This window comes from Budorcas taxicolor, chromosome 6 (assembly GCF_023091745.1).
Source record: "Budorcas taxicolor isolate Tak-1 chromosome 6, Takin1.1, whole genome shotgun sequence".
In the NCBI taxonomy this organism is placed as follows: Eukaryota; Metazoa; Chordata; class Mammalia; order Artiodactyla; family Bovidae; genus Budorcas; species Budorcas taxicolor.
In genome coordinates, this window is record NC_068915.1 from 110430989 (window position 1) to 110454105 (window position 23117).

The 23117-nt window shown below is 41.5% G+C and overlaps 1 protein-coding gene across 3 annotated transcripts in view; it reads left to right on the forward strand.

Moving 5' to 3' along the window:
• Positions 1–23117, forward strand: part of C1QTNF7 (C1q and TNF related 7) — a 125289-nt gene that overhangs the window by 98707 nt on the left and 3465 nt on the right. For 2 of the 3 annotated variants that reach the window (XM_052642108.1, XM_052642110.1), the window contains exon 2: positions 18295–18540. In XM_052642108.1, the coding sequence (XP_052498068.1) occupies positions 18295–18540 (246 nt within the window). Of the gene's footprint in view, positions 1–10407; positions 10550–18294; positions 18541–23117 lie in introns of those variants that run through there. The other variant, XM_052642109.1, reaches the window with a different exon arrangement.

Genomic DNA, 23117 nt, shown 5'->3' on the forward strand with positions numbered 1-23117 from the left:
GTGAAATGAGTGAAGACAGTCAAAAGGCACAAACCTCCAGTTATAAGATAAATAGGTCCTGGGATATAACATATAGCATGGCTACCATGATTAATCATACTGTATTGTATATTTGACAGTTGCTAAGAGAGTAAAAAGATTGGGGGCAGGAGGAGAAGGGGACAACAGAGGATGAGACGGTTGGATGGCATCACCGACTCAATGGACACGAGTTTGGGTAAACTCCAGGAGTTGGTGATGGACAGGGAGGCCTGGCGTGTTGCAGTCCATGAGGTTGCAAAGAGTCGGACACAACTGAGCAACTGAACTGAACTGCAAAGAGTAAATCTTGAAAGTTCTCATTACAAGAAAAAAAAAGAAAACAGTTTGTAACTACATGTGGTGTTAGATGTCAACTAGACCTGTGATCATTTTGCAATATTGCATATATGAAACCATTATTTGGTACATCTCTAACTAATAAAATGTCATATGTCAGCTAATGTCAATTTAAAAAAGAACACACACACCAGAATATACAAATTAAAAAAAAAAAAAAAAGATGCAGAATCTCTCATATGCCAAATCTTTCTCAGGGAGATGTTCGAATTGAAGTCAGTGCTTCAGGAAGCACAAACGTGGTTATGCAAAGGCGCGGAGTTCTAATTCCTGTGGTCTGCCTTCCAGGTCAGCGTTTCCCCGGTCTCTCTTTTCTGTCTGCACCACTGCAGAGATGGAGGAGGCCTGTCCAGCCCCGCTGAGATCCCTCCCCAGGGCTGACAGGCTCCATTCTGTGCCTGCCAATTCTGATTAAATTCCCGAGGCAATGCACACCACTCTGTTGGCCTTTGCATCCCAAGATCCCAGGACTCCCTAACATTTTAAGGACGGTGCTAGTTCTATTGTGTTTCCTAAGCAATCTTCGGATGGCATGACAGGTTACATTAGCAAAAGCCAAGACCCAGAGCAGCTGGCAGCAGCCTCACCTCTCCTGCACGTGCAGCAGGACCAAAGGCCAGCCCTGAACTGTGTTCTTTCCCAAAACCCACGGGCCCACAGACAGGCCTTTAAAGAGCTCAAACCTTCTTGGAATTTCTGTAACAAGTCATCAGAGAGCTCCCCGTTAACTCTGAAAACTTCACTGAGAAAGCCTGACAGCTGCATAAAATTATATTTCGGAACTTTTAGTGCACAGTCTAACAGTTTGTGCGTAAAGTGCTTTTAAGACATTTTTGAATTGCCTAAAGAATGCCTTTTTTTTTTTTTTTTTTTTTTGGTTAAAAGGTCTCCAGGGCCGACAAGGCTGCGTGGTGTCAATCGCTCTGTTATTATCCAAGATGATAAAAATTCCTAGGTTTTCGTGAAATAGTTAGATAATATGATATGTGGCATTTGCTTCCAAACATACCAAATGCAGGGGTGGGGGACCAGTGAGTTAGGGGTGTTGATGAAATAATATTCCCCCTGGGAACCATTGAGCTGGAGTAGTGGGTGTGCTGCAAGTCATTTTCCATTTGATCTCTTACTTTTCTGTACGTTCAATATTTTCTGTAATTTTTATGAATTTTCTTATGACTTAAAATATAAGAAGTGACGTTTGGGGCAGAAAGGTGAGAATAAAGTATTATGATCTGGGATAATATCTTTATGTTAATTCTCAGTTATCCATAATAATAGGTATTTATGTGTATGAAAAATACTGCTGTGTCTTCTCCAGTCAGGAACTCAGGAATCAGGTCCTGGTGATCGGCGATGCTGTCTACCCAGAGGAGTTATTGTTGTTCAGTTTCTAAGTCATGTCCGACTATTTGTGAGCCCATACACTGCAGCATGCCAGGCTCCCCTGTCCTTCACTATCTCTCAGAGTTTGCTCAAGTTCATGTTCATTGAATCGGGGATGCTATCTAACCATCTCATCCTCTGCCACCCTCTTCTCCTTTTGCCTTCAATCTTTCCCAACATCAGGGTCTTTTCCAATGAATCAGTTCTTCTCATCATGTGGCCAAAGTATTGGAGCTCCCACTTAGCCATCAGTCCTTCCAATGGGTTTTGTTTTAGCTTTTTAATTAATTTTCTTGTCATATAACTGCTTTACAATGTGTTAGCTTCTGCTGTACAAGAAAATGAGTCAGCCATAGATATACATATACATCCACCCCCTCTTTTTTGGATTTCCTTCCCACTTAGGTCACCACAGAGCTTGAGTAGAGATCCGGGTGCTACACAGTAGGTTCTCATGAGTTATCTATTTTATACATAGTATCAGTAGTATATAGGCTTCTGATATGGGTGATAGCATCACGGACTCAGTGGACATGAATTTGAGCAAACTCCAGGAGATAGTTAAGGATAGAGGAGCCTGGCATGCTGCAGTGCAGACTCTTTGCTGGGGTCTCAAAGAGACAGGCAGGCCTTAGGGACTGATCAACAACAACAATGGGTGATAGACTTCTGGAAGGATGTCCTGAGTGGTCCCCACACCAGCCTCAGCTTCTGCACTTGGTGACACACTACATGGCTTCTTCTTGGCCTCCTCATCCCAGGAGAACACCCTCCTGGCTCAAGAGCTGCCACTGGAGTGCTCCATTTCCAGCTGCCATCCTTACTACCTTGTATCTCTGGGGAAATGCATACGTCCTTGCCCCTTTAATAGCTGCTTCTACACTGCCCTCTCTTGTCCAAATAGCCGTCTGCCTTCAGAATTCCCCAGATTCAAACATTGGGGCTGGGTGAAGCTCCCTCACATTTCTCTGATCCCATAAGAGCTGAACGGCTTTCAGGTTCAAACTCAGCACACATCCACCTGGAGAACAGATGGTTTCTTTCTTGCAGTCACCTCTGACACTCTCAGTGATGTCTTGAGGACCATGCCACCAGGTTAGGAGCTGGACAGTACTATTCCTCCCTCCCCTCCCACATACAAAGGGAAGGGAGAGGGCATTCCCTTATCAACTAATACCTCTCTACCTTGATGACTTGCTTCAACTATTCATTCGGTTTGAATTTCTAGCTTTCTCTTATAAAAAGTGGTAAAAATGGGAGATGGCTAGTATCAGATCCAACTGGGTTTTGGCAAGTCTTAAATGAATGTATGGGCACAGATTGCCCATTATTCTCTGCCTTGAGTCCTCAACTGAGACTCCAAGAGGATGGAAATTCTCAGTTAACATCTGTTCAACACAGTCTTGTGATTATTTGATGGATGTCTGTCTTCCCCCCTAGACTTTTTGTCTCCAAGGACTCCATGTTTGCTCGCCATTGAATACCAAGATCAAACACTCAGTATCTGGCATATGATAGGAGCTCAATAAATATGTGATAAGGTGATGAATTAAAAACAAAAACAGGATGAAAGAGTGAGAAGACCAGATCAGATTTACATCACTAACATTCCCTGGCTTGGAAAGTTGTGCAGAAGTAGATAAGGGAAAGATTCCCGATACCTGGCCACTGAGGCTTTCAGAATTGCCCGTACAGTCTTTGAAAAAAGTGAAGTACCTCCACCCAATCTACTGGTGTGCAGATGCCATAGATCCAGTTAAGAACCCATGAGTTAAGAAGCATAAGAGAAATCTAAACAATATGGTAAGAGGGTTCAAGGGAAAGAAAGGCTGCACCTACTGAGAGCATCAGGGAGGCTCTCTGGAGAATGTGATGTGTACGGAGGACAAAAGCGAGGAGATGAAGGAAAGGACATTGGACAGACATGGCTAGCAGGGACTTGCAAGCCAGAGAAAGTGACATAAGCAAGGCTCTGAGGCTAAAAGCACTAGATTCCCACCTGAATCTAGAGCTGTGGGGAAGCGAAGAGGGGATCAGGAGAGTCAGGTGTGTAAGACAGACTGCCAGCTGAGCGTGTGGATGCAGGAACCTGGTCTTGTGAAGTCAGTGAGCCCTTAGGGCACATGGCTGAAGGGTTACGTGGGCCCATGGTGGGTCAGCCTGCCTAAATTCCTCATCTTCAAAAGAAGGATGATAAAATTGATCACCTTAAGAGGTTATGGTGAACTTCCCCAGTGGTCCAGTGGCTAAGAATCTGCCTGGCAATGCAGGGGACACTAGTTCGATCTCTGGTCCTAGAAGATCCAACGTGCCATGGGGTAACTAAACCCCTGCATCACAATCACGGAAGCAACAAGAGAAGCCACTACGATGAGACGTCCGTGCACCGCAGCTAGAGAAAAGCCCATACACAGCCCCAAAGATGTAATGTCTTCGCACATAAGCTGAGAAACTGAAAGTCATTCTGCCAAGTCCAACTCTTTGCGAACTCATGGACTGTATAGTCCATGGAATTCTCCAGGCCAGAATACTGGAATGGGTAGCCTTTCTCTTCTGCAGGAGATCTGCAGGGGTTCTTCCCTACCCAGGGATCAAACCCAGGTCTCCCACATTGCAGGCAGATTCTTTACCTGCTGAGCCACAAGGGAAGCCCTAGCACATAAGCTAGGATCTTCTTTTTAAAATAATTCTAGTACCTAGAATCGACATATAGACATGTATGTATGTACGTATTCTCAGTGTTGTGTTGAATTCGCTGAGACCAGCAAGCAATGGGCAATTCTTCACAGCTTTGCTTTCAGTAAATCAGGTTGGTAGCTGGAAACTGGCTCTGATGGGAATATTTACACCAAGGAAATTGACAAAACTACCAATCTGAGCCATTTTCTTGAGAGCTGTTTCACCAGCACACTGTGAAATGCTGCATGAACATTGATTGGACTGGTCTAGATTGAACTGAATTCAGTTGAAAACTGAGTTAAGCCACAGGAAAAAAAAAATCACAAGCTGAAAGAAAAAAAAAAAATCTGCCTTTGAAAGACAGAATAAGACCTTGGCCTGAGCATGGGTGGCAGGTGAAAATAGAACCCCACTTCTTACCCTCAGTCACTCTCTCCTCCATGGCTCATCAGTAAAGAATCCGCCTGTCAACACAGGAGACTTGCAGGAAGCCTGGGTTCAATCCCTGGGTCGAGAAAATCCCCTGCAGAAGGAACTGGCAACTCACTCCAGTATTCTTGCCTGGAAAATCCCATGGACAGAGGAGCCTGGTGGGCTATTGTCCATGGGGGTTGCAAACAGTCAAACACAACTTAGCAACTAAACAACAACAACCATACTCCCTTCAGCATATTTTTCTACCCATCATTTTTTTGCCTCTGTCTCTAAAATTAGAGTGAAAATAGCTGAGTGAAATAGGCAATAACAAGCTTTAATTCTGTCAAGGTCTGAACACTAGGAGATTATTTCAAAGAATTGTTCTCTCTGTGAAGAAGCATAAATCCAGGAAAACAGATTATAAAAATTTATCTGAGATGAAAAATAATGAAGAAAAAATCACATATTGCAGAATGAAAAAAATACTGTGATTTTAATAATATAAGAAACCTTGCCATCAAACACTATAGGAAATTTAAGTAAATTATGAATGTTACAGAAAAGCAAATATGAACACCCATCAGTTCAGTTCAGTTCAGTTCAGTCGCTCAGTCATGTTCGACTCTTTGGGACCCCATGAATCGCAGCATGCCACGCCTCCCTGTCCATCACCAACTCCAGGAGTTCACTCAAACTCATGTCCATCGAGTCAGTGATGCCATCCATAAACTGTATCAAAACGTGGCCAAGCTAAAACAGAAAAATAAGAACACGTCTATCTCTCTGGTAGTCAACAAATTCATCCATTTCTAAGCTATTTGGCAGAGGCGGTGTCAACACAAAGAGAAGTAAATGAGAAAAGCCCTTTAAGAAATCATCACTTACATGCACCCCAATGTTCATAGCAACGTTATATTGTTATTATAAACAATAACCAAAACATGGAAGCAACTCAAGTGCCCATCAACTGATGAATAGATAAAGATGTGGTGCATATATACAATGGACTATTACTCAGCCACTAAAAATGAAGGAAATAATGCCATTGGTAGCACCATGGATGGACCTAGAAATTACCATATTAAGCAAATCAGAGAAAGACAAATATCATAGGATAGCACTTATTTAAATTTTTTAAGAATTAAAAAAAATACAAATGAACTTATTTACGAAACAGAAACGGCAAAAAATGGAAACACTCACCGATATAGAAAATAAACTTACAGTTATCAGAGGGGAAAGGGAGGGAAGGGAATAATTAGGAGTTTGGGATTAGCAGATACATACTCTTTTACATGAGGCTTTCTAGGTGGTGCGAATGGCAAAGAACCCGACTGCCATTGGAGGAGATGTAAGAGACATGTACTCATTTATATGCAGAGTACATCGTGTGAAACGCCTTGCTGGATGAGTCACAAGCTGGAATCAAGATTGCCAAGAGAAATAGCAACAATCTCAGATATGCAGATAATACCACTCCAATGGCAGAAAGTGAAGAAGACCTAAACAGCCTTTTGATGAGGGTGAAAGAGGAGAGTGAAAGCTGATCATGGCATCTGGTCCCATCACTTCATGGCAAATAGAAGGGGAGAAAGTGGAAGCAGTGACAGATTTTCTTTTCTTGGGCTCCAAAATCACTGTGGATGGTGACTGCAGCCATGAAATTAAAAGATACTTTCTCCTTGGCAGGAAGGCTGTGAAAGCATAGACAGCATATTAAAAAGCAAATATATCACTTTGCCAACAAATGTCCTTATAGTCAAAGCTATGGTTTTTCCAGTGTTCATTAAAGATATGAGAGTTGGACCATAAAGAAGGCTGAGTGCCAAAGAATTGATTCTTTCAAATTGTAGTGCTAGAAAAGACTCTTGAGAGTCCCTTGGACTGCAAGGAAATCAAACCAGTCAATCCTAAAGGAAATCAACTCTGAATATTCATTGGAAAGACTGATGCTAAAACTGAAACTCCGATACTTTGGCCACCTGATACGAAGAACAGACTCATTGGAAGAGTTTGAAAAAAACTCATGGGAAAGTTAAAAAAAAAAAAGGAGGAGGAGAACGAGGCGGCAGAGGATGAGATTGTTGGATAGCATCACCAACTCAATGGACATGAATTTGAGGAAACTCCAGGAGATAGTGGAGGACAAAGGAGCCTGGTATGCTGTAGTACATGGGGTCACAAAGAGTCAGATACGACTTAGCAACTGAAAAACAACAACCACTTCACATAAAATGTTTTAATAAATGGACAACAAGATCTTACTGTATAGCACAGGGAACTATATTCAGTATCTTGTCAGAAACTATAAAGGAAAATATATGTATAACTGAGTCAATTTGCTGTATACTAGAAGCCAATCAGTTCAGTTGAGTTCAGTTCAGTCACTCAGTCGTGTCCAACTCTTTGCGACCCCATGAATCACAGCACACCAGGCCTCCCTGTTCATCACCATCTCCCGGAGTTCACTCAGACTCATGTCCATCGAGTCCGTGATGCCATCCAGCCATCTCATCCTCAGCTGTCCCCTTCTCCTCCTGCCCCCAATCCCTCCCAGCATCAGAGTCTTTTCCAAGGAGTCAACTCTTGGCATGAGGTAGCCAAAGTACTGGAGTTTCAGCTTTAGCATCATTCCTTCCAAAGAAATCCCAGGGTTGCTCTCCTTCAGAATGGACTGATTGGATCTCCTTGCAGTCCAAGGGACTCTCAAGAGTCTTCTCCAACACCACAGTTCAAAAGCATCAATTCTTCGGTGCTCAGCCTTCTTCACAGTCCAACTCTCACATCCATACATGACCACAGGAAAAACCATAGCCTTGACTAGACGGACCTTAGTAAATCAACTATAGTTCAATAGAAATAAAGTCATCACTTGTATACAAATGTATCTATACATATCCACAGGCTGGCATTCTGGTAATTAAGATTATAAGGACTGAAATTCCAGCCCAGGCTTTTAGAAGGCCTCAGAGGGGAGTGTGGGGAGGTTCCTTTAAGTTCAGATAGTCAGGATTTTCTTACATATGACAGTCAGTTGTTTTGTGGTGCGACCGTAGGAGTGAAGTAATGAAAACATTCAGCCTCTAGATCTATGTGCCAATTCAAGTTCAAATACAGTCATGCCATTTTTTTCTTCCAATCGCTTTTCAGGTTTCCATTTGCTTTTATTAATAGGTAGACTAGTCAAGGGACTTCCCAGGTAGCTCAGCTGATACAGAATCTGCCTACAATGCATGAGTCCCCAGTTCGACCCTTGGGTCAGGACAATCCCCTGGAGAAGGGCATGGCAACCCACTCCAGTATTCTTGCCTGGAGAATCCCCATGGACAGAGGAACCTGGCAGGCTACAGTGGACTACAGTCCATGGGGTTGCAAAGGGTGGGACACGACTGAGTGAGTAAGTTCACACATACACTAGTCAAGATCTAAATCCTCTCCCTGCGTGAACAATTTAAGAAGTGTAGGGGCTTTCTTGGTTTGAATGGGGTCATTTCTACTTCTAACTCAGGCAGAAAGTGAGAAAAAAAAACCTCTGATGGTCCACTTGCCTTGTTGTTTTAGCTTCTACCAAACTGCCTCACTCTGTGCAGAGTCCGGTGGATGCTTGTCCATTTGCAGGAGATGTTCTCGCTGACATTATTACTCACTCACCAGGCTTCAATATAATGACCCTCTTAATTCACCGTGGTGTGTTCAACCACTGTTTCCTAAAGAAGAGCCGCCGTGACAGAATGACTGAAGACAGATAAACAGTCAGCCTCATCCGCGTATTCTTCCAAAACCAGCCAACTACAAATCCTTTAGGCTTTTTGGCCCAGATTCCCACATATCACCAGCTCAGTTGCATCCTCTGGTCCACAGTGTACTTTCGTCACAGCAGACTTTGGATCAGGCCAATCCTGTCGTCCATGACTACTCTTTAAATTTGCATCATGGAGAGAAGGAACTGGGCCCTTGATTCCTTCCTTCCAAGTAAACACCCTTGATTCCTTGCTTTCCTGAAGGCTGTGGAGGCTTTAAGTAAACAATCTCAACCCCTCTCCTTCCAAGGGTCCCTGAGAGGCAAGTCTTCATCAAGCCACTATCAAGTCATCCCTTTATGCACTAACAGGGTCACCTGAGGGACTTCTCTCAATAACAAGCACCTCCTTCCAAGTGACCTGTATCTCTACCTGCATGTATGCTGAAGCTGACATTAGTTTTTAAGTTCTACCTTATTAATCATGAGATGAAACAATTTTAAAAACTATGAGAAAACTTAGGAATAATCAAACACAACCATCTTATTTTGAGGATGAGAAAAATAAAACCAGGGATTCTCTCTGATTAACAAAAACTCTGCTTCATGTCTGTGCTCAAGGCATTGATTTTGTGACCCTATGTTAGCACTCAGATTTTGCACAGCCAACAAATTCAAAAGACTGTTTTTTTCAGATTGCGGGGTGATGGTGGATGCGCATGTTTGCTTAGTCACTCAGTCATGTCCGACTCTTTGAGACCTCAAAGACCTTAGCCTGTCAGGCTCCTCTGTCCATGGGATTCTCTAGGCAAGAATCCTGGAGCAGGTTGCCATTCCCTTCTCTGGGGGATCTTTCCAACCTGGGGATTGAACCCATATCTCCTGTGTCTCCTGCATTGCAGGCAGATTCTTTACCCACTGAGCAATTAACCCAAATGTAGGAGGACAGATAGCCAAGGCAAAATAAACCTTCTCAGAGTAAGGAGTCCACCAGTCTTCTTGGTCAAATTTGTGACTTGTGCCCACTTCCCCAACCCGAAGTACTTCTTCCAGTTTGCATTCTAAGTAGCTTGAAAAGTAGAGTGGGGAAAGCAAGATAAAAAGCAAAATTTTTCGGTGACTTATTTTCTATAAATGCCATCATAAATTACATACTACTTTTGCTGAGAAGATACGTGAAGTTCGTACCAAAAGGACAAAAGGAGACTAATTGCAGTGATGGCAAATCGTCATAGGGTTTGGAGAACCATCTGCCTTTTTGAGTTGTTGTGATCAGTGCTCTACAGGAACAAAGACTATTCGTCTTCTAAAAATACCCAATCATTTATCCATTCAGCAGAGAACAAAGAAAGCAGCAGCACAGGATTCGTCCCCCTCTTTCACTTTGCAGCGTGCAAAATGAGGGACCATTTTCCTGCCATATTTACCCAGACTAGGGACCACTCCCCTTGCTATCCCAGGAGACACAAGCCAAGTCCAGAATCTGAAGATTCTATGTTGAAAATGCTCAAATAGGACGTAACTGTTCTAAGTTAACAACTAATTTCCAGTCAGTGAGTAATTTTTTTCCTGAAACATCCACTCGGTGGAAAACAAATGAAGAGGGGAAAAAATTAAGTAAACAAATCTGAAAACGAGGCCACGACACACAAGAGATGGAGGCGCCTCTACACTTAACGGGCAAGAGAAGACGGCGCTCCCAGGTTTATATCAAACAAAACTGTGGTTTCAACTGGCCCTGACTGAGCCTCACCCGATGAATGACTTCCAGTGCCTCTGTCTCTCTGGGACCAAAGGAGAGAATTATTTTTAGCACAACTATTTGAAAATCTCTGAGAACTTGGATCTGTTTTTCTGTCTGGTACCAAAGCAAGATTTTCTCTGAGCTCTCATGAAAGATCCTCAGTCTATTGTGGATTTAGAATTCTGGAGCAACCCCCACCCCAGAGCAAGGTATGGTGTTTACTCTTTTTTTAGAATCTTGGCAGATGGCAGCTGCAACATCTTGTTTCATTAGGGTAGCTTTTAAGTTTATGAATCAAACGGCTCCGGGAGAAGAATCCATGAAACTGAAGACCTGGGTTCAAATTCCTGGTGTAGCACTAGCTTTGTGACTGCAGACAAGTCACCTGACTTCTCTGCACATGGCTTCTCTATCTGACCTACCAGGAGAGGGTCTTTGGGAAGACAGGGCCTCACGTGTCAAACAGACAACAAACTGTTTGACAAATGTCAGCAGTGATTATTGCTGTAGCATCATTGCCTTTTATATAAAGCAGCCAGAGCTTTATGAATCAGAAGCTGTTGATAAGAATAAATATCGATTAACTCTTTTCCTCCACTCAACCCTTGTTGAGCCTCTGCGGTAGAGGCTCAACAAGGTTTTTGCCCTAAGGGTCAGTGATGGAGTTTACATTCTGGTGGAGAAAAGCCAATAGTCAGCCAACACACCATGTGGCTGCGCGATCATGGAGGGTGGAGTAGAGACAGGAGAGGGAGGGGCTTCATGGTCAACAGAAGAAGGCAGTCTGAGAAGGAAAACCCAGGCCCCCAAGGCAGAGCTGAGGAAGCACAGACAGAAGGCTCTAGGGTGTGAGCACCTCAGTTCCCGTCCTGTCCTGCTCACAGCCCAGAGGAGAACACAGCCCACTGTTGTGAAATCCCTTCCCCTGTAAGCCAAGGATGTGTCTTGCTTTGGCAGCCATGCTTACCTATCCTTATGACTTCCAGGCAAAGCACATTTTCAAACTGAATTAGTAATCGAGCCCTTTGCCGTGAAGCCATGCCACAGTTTCCCTCACATGACGTCAGGAAGAAACCCAAGTGTTCAGAGACAAAAGAGCTTGGTTCACATCCTACCTACCTGGGCTGGTTTTAGGGCTGTGTGCACTTGAGCCCCCAGGCTCTCCAAGTGGTCACAAATGGCAGAGTTTCCTTTTTTGTGGCTGAATAATATTACCCTGTATATTCTGTATATTTCCTTTCTTCATTCATATATTTCCCTTATCCATTCATCTGTCAATGGAAACAGGTGGCACCCATGTCTTGGCTAGTGTGAATTATGCTGCTATGAATCCTGGGGTGGATATACTTTTTGAATTAGATTTTTTGTAGGAATTCAGATATCTCTTCAAGGTAATGATTTTCATTTCCTTCAGATATATACCCCAAAAGTGGGCTTGCTGAGTCATATGGTAGTTCTCATGTTAATTTCTCAAGGAATCTCCATACTGTCTCTTCTAATGGCTATACACGTTCATATTCTCATCAAGGTTCTCATCCCTTGTTTTCTCTTTTCGATGACAATCGTTCTAATAGATGTGATAGCTCGATGTGTTTCTGATCTGCATTTTCCTGATGACTGGTGACGTTGAGCATCTTTCATGTATCCGCCGTCCATTCATATGTCTTCTTTGGGAAAAACCAACTGCCTGTTCAGATCCTTTGCTCATTTTTGATTGGATTATTTGGTTTTTACTATTGAATTATACAAGCTCATTGTGTATTTTGGATATTAACCCCTTATCAGATATATTATTGGCAAATATTTTCTCTCCCATATTTGCCTCTTCATTTTGTTTGTCATTTCTTTTGCTGTGCAGAAACTTTTTAATTTGGTGTAGTCCCATTTGTTTATTTTGGCTGTTGTTGCTTATGCTTTTGGTACTATATCCCCAAAACTGTTGCCAAGACCAGTGTAACTGTGCTTTTTTCCTATGTGTTCTTCCAGAGGTTTTATGATGTTCGGCCTTACATTTAAGTCTTTAACCCATTTTGAGTTATTTTTCTGAGTGATGTGAGACACGATTCCAGTTTCTTTTCTTTTTGGGGGGGGGGGGGGGTGGGGAGAATATCTAGTTTTCCCAACATCATTTATTATTGAAGAGACTACATTTTGCCTTGTGAGTATTCTTGGCTCCCTTGTCAAGTATTAGTTGACCATGTATGCATGAGTTTATTTTATTTTACAATACAGGAAGACCATGCTATTTACAGAAAGATCTCCAACTGTGGACAGATGTTCCAAAAGTTGAAACTTTGCTCTAATTTATCCAGTGTTTTTCCAAGCGTTTTACATAGCTAGTTTAACAAAAACAAAGGGTTCTATGACCAAGAAGATTTGTAAAACACTGCATACTACATTCCTACATTACAAATTCAAAATGCACATTAACATGAAGGTTTTGAAATCTACAGTACCACAGAGTAATTTTTAAAGTATATTGTTTGAAAGAATTAAAGTTCTGTTACTTTGTAATCCTTACAGAAAAATTGCATAGAGAGTCATTTATGGTTAATACCCAGGACAGATCTGTTCAAATTAACAATAGTTCCAGATTTTTAATTTTATAACTCCAAAGGAGCACAATAGTGGGGAAAAAATACATTTTAACACAAATTCTACATAAATTTACATAATTCAGTGCAATCTTTTGGGATATTTTGTATGAGGAGTCAATGCTAATGTGTATAAGGTTTCCTTTTGTAGTTTTGAAAATGTTCGGAAGTAGATTGTGGTGTACATTGAATTGCATGTTTTAAATTGATCAGTTTTATGATGCTCACATTAAACCTCAAAAAACTTTGAAAATATTGCAATGTGTATAGAGTCATGACTCACATAGTTTATTCTCATCCAAAATAACCAAATTCACTGCAAACCAATGGGTGAAGGATGGATCATTTAATACAAACTGTTGAAATATAATGGTGCATCCCTACCTCAAACTTTTTATCAGAAAAATTTCCAGTAACTCAAATTTTAAACATGAAAAATGAAACAAAGATGAAGGAAATGGCAACACACTCCAGTATCCTTCCCTGGGAAATTCTGGTGGGAGCCTGGTGGGCTACAGTCCATGAGGTCGCAAAGAGCTGGACACAACTGAGCAACTAAAATTTTTCCATATATAAATGAAACAAAAAGCTAAAAGAAAAGAATTATTCTTGTTATCTGGAAATGGGAATGGCCTTCTAAGCATAAGAAATTAACCTTCAAAGAATACTTTCACAATAAAAGATTTTTAAAAATACACAGATGAAGTGAAAAAACAAACTGGGAAAAGCTATTGCTGCTCATGTTATAAACCACATGCAAAGAAACATATATATAAATATCCATTGCACTATTGTTTGTAACAGCACAAGGATAAAAATATCCCAAATATTCATCAGTAGGTGACCTGTTAAATATAATACACCTTTATGATGGATATTCTATACCCACTAAAAAAAGAATGAGGCAGCTTTATCTATATACTGATATGGAAAGATCTCCAAGCTAGGTGAAAAAACAAGTTGCATGAATTTGCATACAGTACTTTTATAAGGGGCAGGACATAGAAGTCACAAGCAAGAGGGATTGCCTCTAGAGAGGGAACCTGGGTGTCTGGGAGACAGTGGGGAAGGAGAAGAGATTTCCTTTTTATTGCACATCTCTTTTTTTTGACTTTTATGAAGGTGCATGTTTTAGCTATACAAAAAAATAAATATTTTTAAAACTCTAGACTATACACAATTAAAACAACTTAAGTCCTTTATCTGTATTTCTCAAACACTGCGAAAGGAACCCACAGACTCCAGGAATATTTCTTTAAGTCCTCTCTTTCCTGTTCCTTTTGTAATATTCTCATATTCTATAATTCCTCTCATTTTTCTTCCCCCCAAAAATCACACCTCTCTCCTCTGCCCCAACCTGAGGTTTTTTTTGTGTGTGTGCCAAGCACTATTCTAGACATCAGTGGCTAAGGCAAAGATCCTTGCCCTCATGGAGTTTGCATTCTATCAGAAAGAGATAGTAAAAAATTTTTATAAATAAAATATTTCATATAACAATCTATTGCTAATAATAAACAAAGTAAGACTATTTAAGACTAATCTAATAATGATGAGAACAGTGGACAAGACGAATAGTAGAGCAGCATGAGGCAGGTCAGGGAGTAGAAGATGGTTTGTGATGTTAGATAAGGAGATAGGTTTAATGAAAGGGAGGCATCTGAGCAAAGACACAAGCAGATGAGGAAATGAGACACGTAGGCATCCTGGAGAAGAGAGATCCAGACAGGGAAAGAGGCAGTGTGAAGGTCCTATGGCAGAGCATAGCTGGTATCTTCGAGAAACATCAAGCAATACAGTTTGTGGTTGAAGCTGGGGGAATGGGAAGGAGAGTAGAAGAAGATGAGGTCAGAGAAGTAAGGAAAGTGGAGAAGGTAGGTACATGTAGACCATGTACCACGAAGCTTTTGACTTTTAAATGAAGGACAATTACAAAGTGATCCCACAGTGTGTGTGTGTGTGTGTGTGTGTGTGTGTGTGTGTTAGTCACTCAGTGGTGTCTGACTCTTTGCAACTGTAGCCTGCCAGGTTCCTTTGTCTCCGGAATTCTCCAGGCAAGAACACTGGAGTGAGTAGCCAGTCCCTTCTTCAGGGGGATCTTCCTGACCTAGGGATTGAAGCCAGGTCTCCTGCATTGCAGGTAGGTTCCTCACTGTCTGAGCTACCAGGGAAGCCCCTGTAGTTTTCTGTTATAACCCACATTCCCTTGTTATCCTGATGACTCAAGTCCCAAGCATTGAGGAGGCACTCATCATTGTGTTATCATCATTCATCAGGTACCACAACTGTATTGCTCGATGTTTCTCGAAGATACCAGCTATGCTCTGCCATAGGACCTTCACACTGCCTTTTCCCACTGTCTGGACCAGTTTTAGTTTTCATTTATCCTTCCTTTGAGCACCGTGGTCTGGCTTGTTGCTTTTGCTGTTGTTAAGTCACTCAGTCATGTCTGACTCTTTGTGACCCCATGAACTGTAGCCCACCAGTCTCCTCTGTCCATGGGACTTTTGAGGCAAGAATACTGGAGCAGGTTGCCATTATCTTCTCCAGAGGTTCTTCCTCACCCAGGGATCAAATTCACATCTCCTGGGTCTCCTTCACTGGCAAGAGGATTCTTCACCATTGAGGAAATATTAATATCCTTTCTTCTGAGCACATCTTTAAAATGTCTACACCCTCTATCCATCATAACCTCAACTCTGACCACATGCTTCTCCATAGACTGATCCCCAACGATGGGCATGTGTGTTTCAGCATCTCCATCAGGGTCTGAGATGCCATTGCCCAAAGCATCTTCCCTTCAGATCATTTCAGGTCCCTCCTAAGACCAGCTACTGGGCTCAGCTACAACAATCCATTCCAGGTCTGATTAAAATCTTCCTTATAAGTACCTGTTCTTCTCTTTCAAATCCCTTCTCAAAGCTTCCTCTAATCAGTTTTCTACAAAGGGGAAGAAAGTAGCAATTTAATAACCATGTCTTGTTTTAACTGACAAGGGTTTGGATAAAAAGATTCTTTCCATTTTCTCTCATCTGAGGCACCTTTGGAAAGACTGGTATGTTTATCTGATCTGTTGGGGTTTTCAAAAAGTGCCTTAACTCCAGTAAAGTAATAGGATAAATAATTTTGAGTTTGTGCTCTAAACAGAGCATAGCAAAAATACTCGCTTTCTTTCTTTTTTTTTTTTTTTTTTGATGAAGGGCAGGGGCACTGGGAACATGGAGATTTGGTCAAAGATACAGAGCCTATATTTGGATAAGTTGCTTCAGTTTTTCATTAAATAAGATTTCTAGGAATCAGACTTATTTCGAACCACATGTACACTCTGTGTTTTTCTCAGTTTGTCATTCCTAGGCTCTGGCAAACTTCTGGATGTGATTCCAATATGTTGCAATTTCCCCATGGGTGCCTTAAAAGTGGTACAGTGTGCTGGTTAATTTTCTAATGTGGCTGTCAAAAAATAAAGGAACTCTATCCAATTGCTTTTCTCATAAGCTATGGTTATTTCCTTTGGACAAGTATATTCCAGGCATAGACATCAGGCATTGTACAGATTTCTTATTAAAGCGCAGGTCCAACCACACAAAAACAACTCATTTACACCATTCCAAATACACGTGTATACTTCCCCAACCCAAGAGGCAGACACCTCTAAGGCCGTTAGCCTAGAAAATCAACTGTCCCCAGCCTAACTACCCACCACTCCGTCTATATGCCAAATGTGATGCTAATAAATGATCCATCATTGTCAGCATCCAGGCACTGTGGAGAAAAAAAAAAAAAATCCTATTAAATCAGAGCTGATGAGACCTGTTGCCTGTTTCACTTAGGGCACATGGCAACTTGCATGGTTTAATTTCACTCAGCTATTTAATTGAGCCCCAAGACTAACAGCTAAATGGGACACTGAAGTATTCTATCCTGCAGATTTTAAATTAAAGTTTGAGACACCCTCCACTCAGGACATGCAAAGAACTCCAATTAACACTAATTGGCATTACACATGATTAGCAAGTGGAAAACCTGATTTTCCTGAAAATGTCACTTCCCTTCACTTACTTTAAAAAGTCTATAAATTCTAAAAAAAAACAACCGTGGGTGCATACAAAGATTAGAGATAAAGGTGTCTATCTAGCATGGTGCTTATCCTGGCCAAAAAAAAAAAAAAACTGGAAACAAAGATCTATAAGGGAAAATGGTATACATAAAAGACGACAGAGACAAACGCAAAAATGTTTTCAATGTTATGAAAATTTCTGACATGGGGAGATACTCATTACATATTGTTCAGTGAAAGAAAGTTAAAAACTCCCAGGAATGTCATGATATCACTTTTCTTCATAGTACAGGAAAAAAAAAAAAAAAAAGACCAGAAGAACATATACATCAAAGTATAAACAGTAATTATCTCTGCATGGTGAGAATAATGTTGATGTTTATCTTATTCATTTGCATTTCTTTTTCTTTTTTAAAATGCATGTTGTTCAGTCACTCAGTCGTGTCTAACTCTTTTGCAACCCTATGGATTGTAACCCACCAGGCTTCTCGGTCCATGGTAAGAAGACTGGATGGGTTGCTATTTCCTTCTCCAGGGGATCTTTCCAACATAGGGATTGAACCCAAGTCTCCTGCTTGGCGGGGAGATTCTTTACCACAGAACTACCAGGGAAGCTAAAAATTGCATACTTCTGCAAAAAAAAAACAAACACAAACATTATTTTTCAAAGTCCATCATTAATTCCTGCAGGGAAAAAATGCAACAAAATGATTTATTTTGGAATTTTAAAAATCAGTATTTCATCTCCACCAACTGAGAACTATCAGTAATGTGCTAATTCAGACAATGTTTTCTGAGTCACTAGGAATTTTACAAAAGCATTCCACCAAAGTAATTTTGTTCAATAAATACATTTTTCTTCCTTCTGATTTAAGATAATATTGTGATTTTACAATAAAGCTTATAAAGAGTAATATGTACCATATATAAAATAGATAGCCAATGGGAATTTGCTGTATGATGCAGGAAACTCAACTGAGGGGTGGGATGGGGAGGGAGGTGGGAGGGAGGTTCAAAAGGGAAGGAACATAGGTATCCCTATGGCTGATTCTTGTTGATGTTTGGCAGAAACCAGCACAATAAAGTAAAGTAATTATCCTTCAATTAAAGGTAAATAAATTTAATTATAATAAGGAATAATGTGCCAATAAACCTCAAGTGGAATTATGAGGGCAAACACGGCATTTAGCCACCCGTGATGAGGTGGTCCCTGGGGTGAATTGTTGACAATGCCCACTCTCCTGTTCCTTTATCCTGAAACCCCCACCTAAGAGGGTACACTGATGTCCATGTGTTTCTCTTTCAGAGCCAGAGATGTTTGTCTTGCTCTATGTTACAAGTTTTGCCATTTGCGCCAGTGGACAACCGCGGGGTAATCAGTTCAAAGGAGAGAGCTACTCCCCAAGGTATATCTGTAGCATTCCTGGCCTGCCTGGGCCTCCAGGCCCCCCTGGAGCGAATGGTCCCCCCGGGCCCCATGGTCGGATCGGCCTTCCAGGACGAGATGGTAGAGACGGCAGGAAAGGAGAGAAAGGTGAAAAGGGGGCTGCAGGTAATGAATGAAGTTCCGTAAAAACCCTCTGTCGCCCCCACCTTAAGATGACTCCCTTGCTTTGCTGCTTTTTCAAATGAGAAGCGCCCTTTCAGTCCTTGCCTGACCTCACCTTCATTAATCAGAACCATTTATTGAGTCCTTGCTCTGCCGCAGTTGCTGCTCTAAACCCTCTAACTGCAATCTCACTGCAGCTTCCCCATGACAGCTCTTTCAGGGGGACGTGGTCCCATTTATAAATGAGAATGCAGAGCGGTAGATGATTCAATAAGTTAAGGAGGATGGAAGGGCAGGGTAATGCCTGGCAGAGCTGAATTCACCTGGAACATCTGATACCCATGACCTCTGGGCTGGTACAGTGGCTGCCTGTGAGAGGGGGAATGGATGGATAGACAGACAGATGGCTGGGGAGGAGACGGGCAGATGAAGCAGGGGGCAGGAATTAGGAGCCAGAGGCACAAGGACCATCCTCTCTGCACTTAGAGCCTCAAAAAGACACAAAAGGCTTCTAGATTTTACTTCTCAAACAGGTGAAATGACAGTAGTACTGTATAACCTTTGTTGATCTTTCTTAGTTCAACACTCTCCCACCTGTCCTATAGCAGCTAAAACTCTAGATTTCTTACAGCTCTATACAGCAAGACGGGTGTCCCCTACACTTTCAGTAATTGTCACTTTTTTCCCCCCACAAATAAGTCGGCTCATGAAGCTTGCCAGATTCTGCAATGCTTCAAAGTAAACCAAATTAAAATTCTAGTGAGACTGTGTTAATGATAAACAATAAAAGGAAGTTTTGGATGGAATCAGTCTCTGAAAACAAGTTTCCGAGTGTAAAATGTGGGACAAAGATAGGAAGAAAACAATCAATAGATCTAAGCAATATGTCTCTAGTCACTGCAAGTGATTTACTGATGTTATGGGAAACAATGTCATTATAGATATATTCAAGTGATTAGATAATAATTCTTTGCTGAATTTCTTATGCAGAAAATATTTGGCAAATCAGCAGCTACTGAATCTATGGCCCTTAATCAACACTAGATAAAGTATCTTTAGGTGAAGTTTCAACATCAGATAAACTTTCATTTGGAGCTCTCGCGTCATCTTTCAATGTCTTCTATTTGGTAACACCTGTGAACACACTACTGTGTCGTGAATATGCTTGAAATTCTATAATGACACCGTGATCATAGTTAGATATTACTGGCCTTTTTAGCTTACTGTGTCTGGAAATAGTAATGTAGTGGTCACACAAAAATGCATCGGAGTCAGAAAGATATGATTCTTTCAATTACTAATTTTGCATCCTTGGGGGAGAAAAAACTTTTGAATCTCAGTTTCCTCTTGGTAAATTGGAGTTATTAAGTGTGATTGTGAAGATTAAGAAAAATAATACATACAAAGTGCTCAAGAATAAGTGCCATGTGATAAGCATTCTGTAAATGTTTGCTGTTTTTATATATTACACTGTGATCTGCGAATATTAGTCATAGCTACATTTGTGAATATCCAAGTTCAGTTCAGTTCAGTCACTCAGTCGTGTCCGACTCTTTGCAACCCCATGAATCGCAGCACGCCAGGCCTCCCTGTCCATCACCAACTCCCAGAGTTTGCTCAGACTCACATCCATCGAGTCAGTGATGCCATCCAGCCATCTCATCCTCCGTCGTCCCCTTCTCCTCCTGCCCCCAATCCCTCCCAGCATCAGGGTCTTTTCCGACGAGTCAACTCTTTGCATGAGGTGGCCAAAGTACTGGAGTTTCAGCTTTAGCATCATTCCTTCCAAAGAAATCCCAGGACCGATCTCCTTCAGAATGGACTGGTTGGATCTCCTTGCAGTCCAAGGGACTCTCAAGAGTCTTCTCCAAAGAAGACTAGAAATAAATAAACTGGAAATGACCTATCTGTTTCATGAGGTAACTGTAGTGCTATTTAAATATATGGATATGCATTCAGAGTAAACTGAATGTTAGTAATTGACCCTGGTGCTGAAATAGAATGTTAGTAGTTAGATCCTGGGGGCTTCCCAGATGGCACAGTGGTAAAGAATCTGCCTGCAATGCAGGAGATGCAAGAGATGTGGCGACCTACTCCAGGACTCTTGCCTGGAAAATTCCATGGACAGAAAAGCTTAGCAGGTTACAGTCCAGGGGTGGCAAAGAGATGGCACGACTGAGTGACTGAGTAGACCCTGATGCTGGGAAAGTTTGAAGGCATAAGGCGAAGAAGGCAGCAGAGGATGAGATGGTTAGATAACATCACCGCTTCAGTGAACATGATTTTGAGCATAATCTGGAAGATAGTGGAGGACAGGGGAGTCTGGCGTGCTGCAGTTCATGGGGTCCCAAAGAATCAGACACGACTTAGCAACTGAACAACAACAATTGCTACAATTTTAACCATATATGAGATCAGGTAACCCCCATATTCATCAGTCCATTCACTCATCCACCCATTCATGCATTTTTCATCCAACAAACTTTTTGTACACCTCTTGCTCTCCAACATTATTCTAAACCAAAGTTCCTCAACCTCCACACTAATAATATTTGGATCCAAATAATTGTTGCCGTGGGATGGCTATCTCGTGCCTTGAATGACATTTAGCCACATCTCATTTGATGCCAGGGCATTCCCCACCAGCTGTGACAACCAAAAATGTCTCCTGGCATTGCCAGTTTTCCCTGGGTGCTGAATTGCACCTGGTTGAGAACCCCGTTCTAGGGAATGTGAACATGAACACAACATTACTGCAATCTTGATAAGCAAACATTGGGTGCGGCAGGCCAACGGGAGCACAGGATTACAATATGTCATCATCATCATCACTATTAATTAAGAATTTACTGTACCAGTGATTTTTACATTAGGTACTTAATTTCAACTGTAACCTTCTTAGCAAAAATCATAATCAATAATAATGTTACGAAAGACAAAACTGATATTCAAAAGTAAAAAGACTTTCCCAGTTTTATTTAAATCCAGTGTGTACATACGTATAGGTAAGGATATAAGAAAAGCAAGAATGTCTGTGTGGTCAGTGAAGGCACATCTCATTTACAAACAATAAGGACAGAACCCTGGGGCTTTGAGGATTAGCTTTTAATGTGTCTGGAACTGGACACAAAGAGGCTGGGAGCTTCTGCTTCCTGTTTTCCCTTTAATACTGTGTATGTCTTCTCATTTATCCCCACCACATCCACCTCAACCCCCTGGCACAGTCAAGTATATGCTCTGTCCAGCTTCCCTACTCTAAATTACAGAGTTTGAATTATTAACCTTCCATTAAAATATGTCTCCCTCACTGTGAACAGAAAGTGTTAGTCCCTCAGGCATGTCTGATTCTTTGTGACCCCGTGGACTTTAGTCCACCAGACTCTTCTGTCCATGGAATTCTCCAAGCAGGAATACTAGAGTGGGTAGCCATTTCCTTCTCCAGAGGATCTTCCTGACACAGGGACAGGTCTTCTACATTGTAGGCTGATTATTGACTATCTGAGTCACCAAGGAAGCCCGTCTCCCTCACTGCTGCATAGCAATTATTGTGGTAGCATATTTTTTTAATTAATATAATGTGAAATCACATCCCCCGGAGGAGGAAATGGCAACATACTCCAGTATTCTTGCCTGCAAACTTTCATGGACAGAGGAAACACTAGAACCACCTTGTGGAGAGATCATTCTGTTTTACTATACTGCTTTGGATGTTTATGAACTTAGTTATGACCCATATTTGCAGATCACAATGTAACATGTCATAATAGCTAACTTGGGGATAAGACAGTTGTCATTCAAGTCAAGGGCACTCAGACCCAGCACAGCACCTAGCCTGTAGCGGATGCTTAATCAGTATTAGATGGTTTAGATGGATCTATGCCTGTGCACATACAGGTATGATGAGTGCATGGGTGGATGGATCGAAAAAAAAATAGCACTAAAGAAAAAAATCCTTATAAGCTCATTTCATGGAGGACCAAGAAGAAATCCATTCTCTCCAAGTTTCAGTATCTAAGCGTAGACTAACACTCCATAATTCTCCTCTCTACCGAGCATATGTCTGACTGAATAGGGAGGGGAGAGTGATTTATCCCTTCATTCCATTCTTCATTAATTGGCCCTTATCACAGAGCAAATCCTTCAAGCACACAGGAAGAGTTACCATAAATTATTACAGCTAGTCCCTGGTTATCTAACTCCCAGCAGTTCAAAATATTCAATAACTATAGAGATCCAAGTGTTGAGATTATAAAGACCTTTTTTGGCGTTGTAAAACTGCATCTTAGTATTTATGGTCTGGTCGCTAAGATTTTCAAGAGAATAAGACTTCAAGAAATCTAGTCCAAAACCTTCATTTCAAGGACTGAGAAACTAAAGTTGTAGAGATAAAGCCCCTTCTTCGCACTCACCCAACTAATCCACAGCTGAACCAGAGCTTATCGGGTCTGCTGAGTCACCGTTCGCTACTTTCCCCGCCGGGTTTAGAGTGGATTTAGATCCAATATTTTCATAGTATAAACGTGGCATTTGAAATTCAGACAAGAGTTGACTTGCCCAAAGTTATAGGGGCAGAGGAATTT